The sequence below is a fragment of the Venturia canescens genome, chromosome 10 (genome assembly GCF_019457755.1).
Source record: "Venturia canescens isolate UGA chromosome 10, ASM1945775v1, whole genome shotgun sequence".
Taxonomy (NCBI): Eukaryota; Metazoa; Arthropoda; class Insecta; order Hymenoptera; family Ichneumonidae; genus Venturia; species Venturia canescens.
Genome location: NC_057430.1, coordinates 13,442,322 through 13,454,296, shown reverse-complemented (window position 1 = coordinate 13,454,296; position 11,975 = coordinate 13,442,322). Strand labels below are relative to the sequence as shown.

The window sequence follows — 11,975 nt, the reverse complement described above, 5'->3', positions numbered from 1 at the left end:
GCTAATTCTTTCGGTAACAAGTAATGCAGACCTTCGGTTACTTTTTATATACACTGGAAAATCCATGCAGACCCAGTTTGAAAAAAAGACAACTTGAACGTAGTTCCACCAATAATTTATTTCTAGAAGGACAAATACTTCCTACCGTACAATTGAGCCTTCTTGTCAAATCCAACCGAATTAATGGGTGAATTGGGCTCGTAGAATGGATTCATCGAATACTGCAAACAATAATATAGATTGGGAAATTTTTTTTTTAATTTCTATTTAGATTATCAAAGATATTTTTTGCATTGTCTAATTGAATCCTTGTCCACCTCGCAAATGATTGAAACACGAGGAGAAATAATGATTTTTTTGGATTAGTAAGAGTACTCTGCTCACCTTGATGTAAGCTTCGTACATTTCGCTAAAGAAATTTTTAATTCCATCCTCATTTTTATTGTCGTGAACCATGAGAAAACGAATTTGCGTAGCTGTGACAAATGCGCTGACGAACCACTGGTTAAATTTGTCAACTACTTTTAGATGCATATTGCTAGTTTTCCATTTGTGCTCGTCGACGAGATCAAGCGCCGCGTGTGCAATAAACTGGTTCAAATGGGCGTGATCCTCTTTCTGTCGGAATATCGTCACATTGTTTTTTTATGTGTTTTATTGTTATCACAAATGCTACTTCTGATTCTGAGAACGAGCATTCTTGTCAACTTACTTTAGTGTCTTTGCTTGCGTTGCTGAACTCAATTTCAAACAAAGGATTGTCAGTGTGCCCAATTATAACAAAATAATATGACATCTTTCTAACCTCCAATTGCAATACAAATTACGCGAGACACGATAGGTTATCACGGTTACACGATACACCAAGGCCTTTACTGTTGCGATCACTGTTTCTATACTTCTGTCATTACAGATGTTTTGATTTTATAGTTTCAGAATTGAATCAGGTTTTTTTAGCAGTCGTCGATTCAGATGTTTATCAATAAGCGTGTCCTGTTGAGTGAATTCATCTAGAAATCTAGAGTCCATTCTATGTTTGACGGGTAAAAACGCTTAAAGTAGCAAATATACACTCTGATCTGAGATGATGCAGCAATCACATTATTTATAAGTATATCCAATAATTGAACTGATATTACAGATTCTATTCGTAAACAACCAGAATCCATTTACGAATTCTGGTTATTGTTTTCATAAAATTTTGTATATGTAAAATAACTTTATTCTTTTCATTATATATATATATATATATGGTGGAATGAAAAAGTGAGTCTTGGTGGTTCTCGTGTGCATTGTTTTTTCATCGTTCTTTTTGGAACTTCTAATGTTCTAATTTTTATGAGCCAGTGATTTATTACTGTTTGTTCAAGAAAGAAATTGTGTTGTGTATAATAATGGCGGTAAGAGTTTTTTCAGGATCAAAAATTTTCAAATTCCGGGCGCACAAATTGATGCCAGTACTACCAATGTACCCACGACAACAGAGCGGCGGGAGCGCCGGCGGCGGGATGGTGGCGGTGTGGTAAACTAGTGGATTGTGGTGATTTTATGGCCTAGGGAATTTAAGCGGATGAGAATTCATCATCAACAAACTTGTCGAATGAATTTTTAACGAGTGTTTCTTTCGCTAGGACCTTCTTTTCCGGTTGTACTGTAGCGTGCGTAAGGTAAAAGATTTTTAACGCATCAACATAATCCACGAGATCCGTTGTGATCTTCTATTCAACAATTTTATCAGTGTTTTACCTAATTTTGAGAGAATCTCATCGATTGCCGTGAAATAATAGTTTTCATCTCGCGTGTACCATTCTTTTTCGCTAATTTCATAAAGATTTGTATAACCTCTCTTTTCATCCTCGACCCTACCTGTCACGTATTATCCTATGATTTCATTCTCGTACCATGCATCAACAGTGTTTCAGTGCAAAAATAGTGCTAAATAGTTGATGAGAAGAGAATGAAAACAAGGAGAGAAAAGTGTACCGGTTGAGGTTAAACGGATCGGTGCATTTCACCGAAAGCACCACAGTAATTGCGAAATTTGTTGTTCCAGCTACAGGATGAAGCAGATCGTTACGAACCAAACGGTCAAGATCCCGGAGGGACTTACCGTATCGGTAAAGTCCCGAACGATCACGGTCAAAGGACCCCGAGGAGTTTTGAAACGATCCTTCAAGCATCTCGCCCTTGACATTCGTGTAAGTGCTTACTATTCTTCGCAATCGTAAAAACATTTAATTGGGGCTGAGACCCCATTTGAGTTGCTATGTGCAATGGACAACAACAAATGATGATTTGACGGATTCCCCTTCATTTGAACATTGGATAAATGATAGATCCTATTCTGATACTAGCCTTTGTTAAAAGTAAACAACTCGGCACCTAAAGTACTGTTCCACCTTCTAATACAATACTGTTTTAACCGCAGATGGTCAATTCGAGGACGCTCAAAGTTGAGAAATGGTTCGGGACAAAGAAGGAACTGGCAGCGGTGCGTACCGTCTGCTCCCACATTGAGAATATGCTCAAGGGAGTGACAAAAGGTTACTTGTACAAAATGCGAGCGGTGTATGCCCATTTTCCCATCAACTGTGTCACAACGGAGAACAACAGCGTCATTGAAATTCGTAATTTCTTGGGAGAAAAGTTTATTCGTCGTGTTAAAATGGCACCGGGTGTAACCGTTACAAACTCGACTAAACAAAAGGACGAACTCATTTTGGAGGGTAACTCCCTAGAAGATGTGTCTAGATCAGGTAAGAAAAGCTTTAGCACTCTGTCGTATCAAACCAATTGTCGTTTTCTTGTATCTCTATTTATCCTTATGCTTTTTTTCTTCCTTCAGCTGCCCTCATCCAACAATCTACCACAGTCAAGAACAAGGACATAAGAAAGTTCTTGGACGGCCTGTACGTATCTGAGAAAACTACTGTTGTACAAGACGACGAATAAATATCTCTGAATCCGTTCTATATGCTCTGGCTTGTTTCTCTTGATTCTGGCTCCTGACACGTCAATTACGAAGTACATACGTTCGGACAATAACATTTCGTTTTCGTTATTTTTTTTTCTAACTCGAACGCAAAAATGATGGCAATAAAATTGTAGTTTCCTCAAAGAAATATTTCAGCACCATTCGCATTCGTGGGATCGTTCGATATCGTGATACAATCCGGTAGATCGTTACGGCCGTGTCATTTTTACCGTTTTTTTAATATTAATGTTTCCTACACTGTAAATTTGGAAAAGCATTTCTCGTTTCGTTTCAATTTATGAACATTTGTAAGAATCCATTCTTTCCATTTCAACGTTCATCGTGGCTTGGATGTCGAGAACAACAGCAGTAAACAAGGTTTAAAAGTGGCGCTGTTGACGAAAAAAAAGGAAAGAAAATAAAAAGAGCATGACGCAAACATGGACGTGCTGCCGAGTGTTTTTACGGGCTCTCCCCCCTGCTGCGATGTTACACGTAGTATTCGGCTGTGATTCGACTTTTGCCAAATATTTCGCGAGTAACAGTGCAACGCGTTGTTAATATTATAAAACTGACGTTCAACGAAGCAATCGTCAAAGATTTATGTCCTGTCAAATTTTTTGGGTATTCGCCCGACTGACCCATAAAAACTAACAGTTAATCACTGAAAGATTACCTGCACAGCGCCGCGCTATCTCCCCCCCCCCCCCCCCCCCCACCACCTGTTGTACTTCCCTCGTATTATATAACAACCTTGGGCGTCAATAATACAATCTGTTTGTATTACTGCACATAATAAGAAAGGTAAGTTACAACGAAAGCTCATCAACGGTACATGATCAAGGTTACCATACATTCGTTAATTTGTACTTCAGAATCTAGACCCTGTCGATTCGGTTCTAATTTCGATATGATTCAATTTTTAAGATAATACGCTCACGGAGTTGAATAACTTTCCAACTTAAACGTCATAATTTTTCGATTAAGATTCTCTCATTAGTAGTGCAATTATATGCACAATCGAATTCGATATCGACAACCCGACACCCCGATCTTTTGTGTGCTTTCTCTATATGAAAACTCGAAACGGTGCACATCCGCGGTAGTCCGTAATTTAAAAGCAGTTCGTCACTGGCAGTGCCCCCCTATCGCTCACGCCACTGTCGCTTTTCACTCGTTTTGCGCGTACGGCACACCTGTTGCTGCGCGTTTGTTCGTCGTCGTGTATATTTTCTTTCGATCGAAATATAAGGACAAGGAAATACTGGCAGTCGACTGTTTTTATGGTGAAATTTTCAAACGAATTTATTTATGGTTGTGGTTACACGAATCGTCCCAACAGAATAAATTTGGTCGCTATATGTGTTGTTGATTTTCGTCGAATCGGTTGTACAGTAAATTGCAATTTGAACGAGTTGCCAAAGAGCAATCCGGTGTGAGCGGATTTTATCCCATAAAGCAATTAAAATATGAGTGAAAATAAATAATAGTTATAAAAATGTGAGCGAGTTTGGATGTATCAATTAAATTCGACAAGTTTTTCCGTATTTCCAGTGGTTCGCCGAGTGGCCGGTGGTGCTGGGTTCCATTGTTTCCGGGAAGTGACCCCGGTGACCCGGCTTCATTGCGGGGATACGAACGACGCATCGCGCAACAATACAATATTTTTATACTGCACCGCTCTTCCTTTCCCCAGCGCCTACCTGCCCCATCACGTGTTATAAACACCATCTGATTTCTTTTTGTTTTTCATCCCTCATACCGAGGGATTCGTCACGATCGCGTTTGCAACGCCGAGCAGTATTTTACGTGCGGCGGTATGGAACACGTATTTATCGACGAGGAAACGGGCGAGAGTATTGTTCGTCCGGTCTCATCGTCACCGCCCGTCAACAATGCGGAAACTGGCGAGCCCGAAATAGGCGGTCTCAAAATTGGAATGAAACGTCGACGCGTTCCCTTTCAGGTACTATGAATAATAATGATAATAAGGACACGCGACGCCGGTCCGAAAACTTTCACACGAACGTCATGCCGCGCGAAACAAAACTGATTTCAGATACCTCGCGAGGTTAAGGATCAGCTGAATACGTTGGAAAAGGAAAAACGAAAAAAGCGGCGGCAGGAAAAACCGGGGAAGGGACGACGACGGAGCGATCGCGAAGACGAAAAATTCATAGACGTCGAGCCCGTGTCCGGTACTTCCTTTGCCCAAACAAACCCGATATTTCTATTCCTCGTTGCAATCGTCTATTTTCGGTGGATTCTCGCTCTGTTTACCATCTTCGAGGTCGTTTTCCACATTTGGACCCATCACAAGAACAAACGCCTGAAAAACACCAACGTTTTTTTTCGATCGCCTTTCCACGGTGTTACTTCAGAATTTTGTGCTCTCTGCCAAAACGAAAACTGCATGGACAAGGTCGGCAAAATACAAGAGATAAGAATGCACAAGTTTCTGAGACAATGTAATTACATGAAAAGAGCGGTTACCTGATGGCCGGGAACAGTTTTTTTTATTCATCTATATTTACTTATAATAAACTTGTTATCTGAAGTATTTGTTTGAACGACGATTTTATCAATAATCATACCCTTCCATCTCACCCCTTGGTTTTTCATAACTAGTCGTAACTCATCGTAGGGACTCGGTAATAAAAACCTGATGAAACATTTATATACACTGTAAAATGATGTCCGTTGTTGCTGTACTGGTGCCTCTACTGCTTCAGTCGTTGCTGAGTACGTAAACGTAATCCTGTAGTTTTTTAATTAAAAATTGTCTACCCAAGTGTAAGAATATTTCAAAAATATATTATATTTGACGAAAGGAATAGTATTCCGACCTCAACGCATCGCTAATATTTCTCTGTTGGCGATGCGACATATCAAGTTGAAATCCGATTTGAGGTGGCATCTCCAAAAACGACAGCGGCTCCACGTGAGAGCTGGATAATTTGGGCTGTGAATACCATAAAATATTCGAGCGACGGCTCGTCCGGTAAAATTGGTATCGCGATAGCTGGATATCAGGCAACGGACGTCGCTCGTTATTTCACTCTCGTTCGAGGCTCCGTTTTCCTGGAAAAAGGTCGAAATATTTTCATTCGAGATTGGGGAGGTTCGCACGCTACTCATCTGTCAGCGATCGATGTGCTCTTTTACCTGTGGAAGGGGGACCGGCCCGGACTCGTTACCGGAAGGCTCCGAGTCAAAGTATTGCCTTATCGTTTGCTTGAGGAGCTCCGATTTCGAGGAAATATCATCGTCGAGTTGCATACATTGGTGCACATTCCTGGTACTGTATTTCTCGAGGGAGGAGTGAATAGTTTCGAGCTGGCGCAACGCTGAAATTTCCTGAGATCGAGCGCGATCGGCGAGCGCCTCCAGTGCCTCGTCGAGCTCCGCATCCGTCAAATCTCCCGGTGCTCTGACCCGCAATCCGAGGGTGTCAAACTTTACGGATATCGCTGAACGCTGTGACGTCGTACTTTCCGTCGCTGTTAAAACCAAAGAGAATTGCAATCGTAACAGTTTTCACCTTCAGCTTTGTTTGGGTTTGTTTATCGGCAAAATAAAATATGCTCGCGACCACCGACCGGTTTCCCATTCCAATTGTTTCAAGTGATTCTTGACGACACCGCTGTCCCAACCGATAGCGGCTGCTACATCGACTACGGGGAATTCTACCACGGTGCTCTGGTCGTGACAGATTCCTTTTTTCAAGTCGAGGGCTATCGCCATTGCGAGAGGCGGTGACTGGAACGAACGAGAGTTCGATAACAGCAATGGTATAAAAAATCGTCGAGGGAGTCTCGCCGGTATTTCCTACCTTTTGCGCAGCCGCTTTGAGCGCTCCTGGACCGGCGTAACTCGAGACAACAGCTCTCGCGTAAACGGAGGATAAAACGGTGACGAATCTTTTGGGATGGAGCTCGAGATAGCACAGCAGTGTGGATATGATTTCTTCCGTAACATCGAGAGCCCGGACAGTCTCGTCAATGGGTATCGCGACCTCGTGACCGGGACAACGTTGCCGCTTCTCGCTCGAGTTCCCATCGGAACCATCCGCCTCCGACGATTTCGCGCTTCGACACGAACACCGGAGAAAAATCTTTCCAAGGAGACGACGGATCGTGTGCCTGTCCACGCTATTCGCGTATACGTGACGGCGGAGCTCCAGCTTATCGGCGTCTTGCTGCAAGTACAATTCCATATATGAGGGTTTGAGTCCGCAGGAACAGAGTTGAGACGAGAGGAAAAGAGGCAGGAATTTCGTACCACGGGTGAGAGAAAGAGGTGACAATGAGCGGGAAGATTGTCGCGTCCGGCTCGTCCAACTTCTTGCACGTAACCTTCGAAACTCCCTGGCATGTTGTAGTGGATGACGGATCTGATGTCGGATTTGTTGATACCCATGCCGAAAGCGACGGTGGCAACGACGATCCTCGTTCGGCCGGTCATGAAGGATTTTTGGACGACTTTGCGTCGAGCCGCTGGCAGACCGGCGTGATAAGCTTCGGCGTGGGGCGAACATTTGGAGCCTTTCAAAGCCGCCTCGTCCTGTCTCGAGTTCTGTCGATTGTGCGGAAACAAAATTAGCCACAATTTACGAAAGATGAGAGAATGAAAATAATCGAGTGATGACCGATCGCGATTTACCTGTAAAGAGACCCGAAGGACTCCGGCAATTCTGGTGCACTCCTCGCGCCTCGTGCAATAAACAATAATCGAGTCGCATTCCGCGAATCTCGGGCTGAGAAGAAGCTCGACGAGAGCCCGGTCTCTTTGCTCGTCCCTGGAAACGGTCAGGGTCAAATTTTTCGGCATAGGAATATCCGATATGACGCCCTCCAGGCCGTCGTGTATGTGCAAGTGTTTGACGATGCTCGAAGCGGTAGCCCTGGTCGCCGTGGCCGTCAGACCCAGAATAGTCTTGATGCCCAATTTTTCGAGGAGCACACGACAGAGCATCAGGTAGGAAGGACGGAAATTGTGGGACCATTGAGATATGCAGTGAGCCTCGTCGATACAGGCGAAAGCGATTGGTCCGAGTTGCCTAAAGAGCGAGTTGAAACCGTTGGTCTTGTCACCGGCGACGACAGCCTCGGGTGAAACGAGAATAATGTCGAGCTCGCCGTCCTTGATCTTCTGGCTTATTTGCTCTCTGACCTTGGGGGTTTGTCCGGTGTGGTAAGCGGCCGCAGACAAAAATTTCGGCACCCCGGTTACTTGATCGTCCATGAGAGAAACGAGGGGCGATATCACGAGGGTCACGCATCTCGAGCGTTTCGCATACAAGTAAGCCGGCAATTGGTAGCACAGTGACTTGCCGGATCCCGTTGAGAGAGTCACCAGAGTCGATTGCCCCGACAGTATTCTCATTATCGCTTTTTCCTGGCCCGCGCGGAAATTCTCGTGACCAAAGAGCCTCAGGGCTTCGAATACCTCGTCGGGTGTTTCGATCAGGCTACCATCCGGGTTCGATTGGTATATCGGCCCCGAGGCTGCGTCCTCCGAGCCGCCTACGACCCCCTTGATGCTCTGTGACATACCGAGCTTCGCTAACAGATCTTCTGGAATTTTATGCCCCTTGAAATGGGCCTCTTCGTCGTCCGTCTTCCAGTCCTCCTCGGCTTCGCTCGCGTTCTCGGAAAAACTCGGGCATATCGGTAACTCGTCGATTCTCCTGCAGTGGGCAGCGACAGCCTCCTCTTTCGCCATTTTTTCAACTTGCTCGAGAGTCAAAAACTCCACGCCTTCCTCCGGCACGTCCTCGATCGGCAGCAAATTATGACCCTTCGCGGCTGTGCAGCGACTCGCGAAGTGTCCCGTTTCTCCACATTTGAAACAAGCCCCAGCATTCTTCTCTGCCAAATCGGCCAAATCGAGAGCTCCCTCGCTCGATGACAATTCCTTCTTTCTCTGCTTCCACTGGTTCTTACGATATTTCGAAGAGTTGAAATTTTTCTTCCCTCTGACGAATACTTTCTTCTTTAGATTTATACGAACGAAGTTTTGATTTACCGTACCGGAGGCTATTTTCTTTTCGAGTCTTGCACGGGCCGCTGACGTTTCGTTCGATCCAGAACCGCCAAGGCCGCCACAAGTACTCGAGACTACTTTCTCACTCGATGAAATCGAACTCTCGACGGACCGTGAGAAATCCTCGACGAGATTGCCGCTCGTACTTTGAGGCATTGCAAAGCGTGGAACGAGTTGCTCCACGACTTCGACTCCGTACATTCCCGTGCTCGAATCTTGTTCGACACTTCCTACATCTCGACAACTCTCATCGTCCTTTTTCTCCTCTTCCTCCGCCTCTGCTTTCTTTGGCATTTTATTTCGCGTCACGCGTTTATTAGCTCTTGCAACAACACCTTTCGTTTCCGCTGTTTTTCTCGTTCTGGCAGAGGTTCGCTTGACGCTTGCCGGCGTCGTCTTTTTCGCCTGTCGCTTCGTTCTACCTCCGTTATTTTTCGTTGTCGCTGCATCCACCTTCCTCGCCTCTTCGTTTTCTCTCGTTTCCGGTTTCGTTTCGGTGACGATGATTTTGGTCGCGGCCGGAATTGGCTTGTCAGCGGAAACGGAGGCGTCGATCGGACTGCCGTTGTCTTGAGCGAGACACCTTCGTTTGACCAGGGGCATGGGAGATGAGTGGCCTTCGGGAAAAGAGCCGGAGTTCCTCATGCGCTTGTTGCGTCGCACTTTCCCACCTACCACCTTTCGTCCGTTGTACTCTTCTTCGGAATCGCTTTTGCAAACGAAATCCTCCGAATCCGTTAGCTCCGCTTCAGCGAGCTGGGTGTCTCTTGGAACGTCGACGAATGTCGGCGTATCGCTCGTGTTCATTGAATCGATACCCGAATCGCTCGTACCGGACAAACGATTAGGATCGTAAATAGCGCGCTCGGCCGGGAGATGCTGGTCCTCTTTTGTACAACGCTCCAACCAGGCATAATTCACTTCGCGATTTGTTTTTCCTGGAAAACCTTTGATCAAACGATCGATAGCGTTCGTTGGTAGAGGCGCTGATTTCGTTAGATCCTGACTGATGACTTTTAACGTATCGCCGAACACGTTCGACTCGTTCGGATCAAAACCGTCGGTGGTTTCGAGACTCGACGATTCGTTCACGCTCTCCTCCAGAGTCGATTTCGCGGTCTTGAGTTTGTTCATAGAGAGGGATTTTCGAGGATTCCTCTTGGTTAAATTTGAAGAGGAAAATAACTTTCGAGATAGTTGGAAACTCGTTGAACGACCTATGGCAAGATTGGACTTAGTTTTTGAAGAAGCTTCGGTGTTTTTGTCTTTGTTCAAATGTGAGCCCCAAACTCCTTCAACATTGGGCATTTCTTCGCTCTTTGTTGTTGTAGTTACGCCCTGCGAGTCGGAGGAGTCTGCTAATGATATTCCCGGATCTATGTTCTCCGAGTTCCTCACTGACGCGTCGGTCGGCGTTATGTCCAGGTTTGTACAATTGAGTTCAGAGTTCCATGAAGCATCGGCCCCTCCGCTTGTATTCGCAGTTATATTAGCCTGTGACTCATCCGGAAAAGTTATATCCAAAAGAGTTTCCTCCAGGGCTTGAGTCTTGAGTTTGTAGTACATTTTGTAAGACTCTTTGATGGATTCGTCAGCTGCTCTGATGTCATCCTGCAAAGCGTAACATTAAGTTCGTAAACTTATTCATTGGCTTGTCTTCAGTGATTCTGATACGTTTCCTCGCTGCTCCCCTTACCTTGTTTGGTTTACGAGCATACTTTTCCTTGAAACTATTTTCCCATCGTTTCACCCTCAATTTGTGTTTTTGGTATTTGTTTCTGAAGGTTGGATCCTCCAAAATATCCATCTTCGAGTAAAGCTAGTAGCAAAATGAGGCAGTTGATACTTGATTTAATTTTTTTCATACAGTTTTTGCATGGAATAAACTGAGTAGAAACTTGCATCAACGTTGGACAAAAAAGTACAATAATGGTTATGCATACACGACGTCAAAAAGTGGTAAGAATTATCGAGCGTGCCACAGGAGTTGACAGCAGGCTACAAAACATACTTTCGGAACATGCCTGATCGTGTATTATTACCTGATGGTTGTCAAACGAGATGAATAAGAAGTTCAAATTTCCATTGTCACCGTGGGCAAGTAAAAATCGTCAATTTTTCGTTGTTAAATAACTTAAACTAAAAACTGAAGATCGTAGAGATTTTTGGTTATGAAGTTTATGGAGGGAACGAGTCAAAGTCAAATGACTGATATATTCATATGTTTTATTTATCTGTCCGTCAGAGGACCCGTCGGTGGCGCATGCGCATCGTCGCATCATCCCTGGGATCATCTTCTCGTTGTCACACACCGGCCGCTTGTGCCTCCCCCCCCCCACGTATTCTTCGTTCAACGACCAGATTCGACCTCGTCGCTTATACACTTGTAATAAACAATTACATGTATGCAAGGTAGAAAAACAGCTGACACCGGTAAAATTACTGCAACGTCATTTTGTTGTTTGAACCGTATCCGTACTTTCTGTAATATTCGCGCGTCGCTTTGAACATTTACTCAATTCAATTAACAAGCAAAAAAATTTATCTTCGCGACCTCGAGGATCGAGTATAGGGCACTAATTTATATGCACACTATATTGAGCTAGATATACGTATATCTATTTATATTTTATTATTTATATTATGTACAAAGTATTTCGTTCTTATATCTACATATATATATAACTCTAAATATTCTCCCAAATGATTTATTTATATATATTAATAATTGTGACGTGGGCGCGATTGATAAATCTTCTATATGTATGTACACTCAATATTAAAACAGTACATAAAAAAAAAGTAGCACACAGTCACCGCGCCGCAATTATGTTCTCTACAATAAGAAGAAACGCAAAAATTAAGGTCTCGTACCGTAAAATAATACCGCACATTATTATAGTATGTCTATATATTGGATGTATACGCGCGGCTCAGCCTACGATCCTGTCTCGTG

At 44.1% G+C, this 11,975-nt stretch overlaps 4 protein-coding genes across 8 annotated transcripts; 2 read left to right on the top strand and 2 right to left on the bottom strand.

Annotated features, from left to right (window-relative positions):
- Positions 1 to 99: 99 nt before the first annotated feature.
- Trs20 (TRAPP subunit 20) lies at positions 100 to 1,157 on the bottom strand. The gene is made up of 3 exons (XM_043430461.1): positions 713 to 1,157; positions 385 to 618; positions 100 to 221 (listed from the first exon to the last, which is right to left on the bottom strand). Exons 1-3 carry the CDS (start codon positions 794 to 796, stop codon positions 123 to 125), a joined length of 417 nt encoding a protein of 138 aa, XP_043286396.1. The 5' UTR covers positions 797 to 1,157; the 3' UTR covers positions 100 to 122.
- A 358-nt stretch (positions 1,158 to 1,515) lies between these two features.
- RpL9 (ribosomal protein L9) lies at positions 1,516 to 2,972 on the top strand. The gene is made up of 4 exons (XM_043430460.1): positions 1,516 to 1,667; positions 2,054 to 2,198; positions 2,429 to 2,756; positions 2,846 to 2,972. The coding sequence occupies exons 2-4, from the start codon at positions 2,061 to 2,063 to the stop codon at positions 2,950 to 2,952; spliced, it is 573 nt and encodes a 190-aa protein (XP_043286395.1). The 5' UTR covers positions 1,516 to 1,667; positions 2,054 to 2,060; the 3' UTR covers positions 2,953 to 2,972.
- A 145-nt stretch (positions 2,973 to 3,117) lies between these two features.
- Positions 3,118 to 5,534, top strand: LOC122417158 (uncharacterized). Of its 4 annotated transcripts, none has more exons than XM_043430456.1 (3): positions 3,118 to 3,778; positions 4,529 to 4,940; positions 5,034 to 5,534. In XM_043430456.1, the coding sequence occupies exons 2-3, from the start codon at positions 4,794 to 4,796 to the stop codon at positions 5,469 to 5,471; spliced, it is 585 nt and encodes a 194-aa protein (XP_043286391.1). In that variant the 5' UTR covers positions 3,118 to 3,778; positions 4,529 to 4,793; the 3' UTR covers positions 5,472 to 5,534. The 4 variants fall into 4 exon arrangements, with proteins under 4 accessions (XP_043286391.1, XP_043286393.1, XP_043286394.1 ...); XM_043430458.1 differs by lacking the exon at positions 3,118 to 3,778 and adding an exon at positions 3,910 to 4,260; XM_043430459.1 differs by lacking the exon at positions 3,118 to 3,778 and adding an exon at positions 3,910 to 4,409.
- Positions 5,464 to 11,342, bottom strand: RecQ4 (RecQ4 helicase). 2 transcript variants are annotated; one of them, XM_043430427.1, is made up of 9 exons: positions 11,062 to 11,342; positions 10,716 to 10,838; positions 7,637 to 10,630; positions 7,256 to 7,549; positions 6,807 to 7,172; positions 6,574 to 6,733; positions 6,140 to 6,474; positions 5,821 to 6,055; positions 5,464 to 5,732 (listed from the first exon to the last, which is right to left on the bottom strand). In XM_043430427.1, exons 2-8 carry the CDS (start codon positions 10,824 to 10,826, stop codon positions 5,822 to 5,824), a joined length of 4,494 nt encoding a protein of 1,497 aa, XP_043286362.1. In that variant the 5' UTR covers positions 10,827 to 10,838; positions 11,062 to 11,342; the 3' UTR covers positions 5,464 to 5,732; position 5,821. The 2 variants fall into 2 exon arrangements, with proteins under 2 accessions (XP_043286362.1, XP_043286361.1); XM_043430426.1 differs by having other exon boundaries at positions 5,464 to 6,055; positions 11,062 to 11,341.
- Between the last annotated feature and the right edge of the window lie 633 nt (positions 11,343 to 11,975).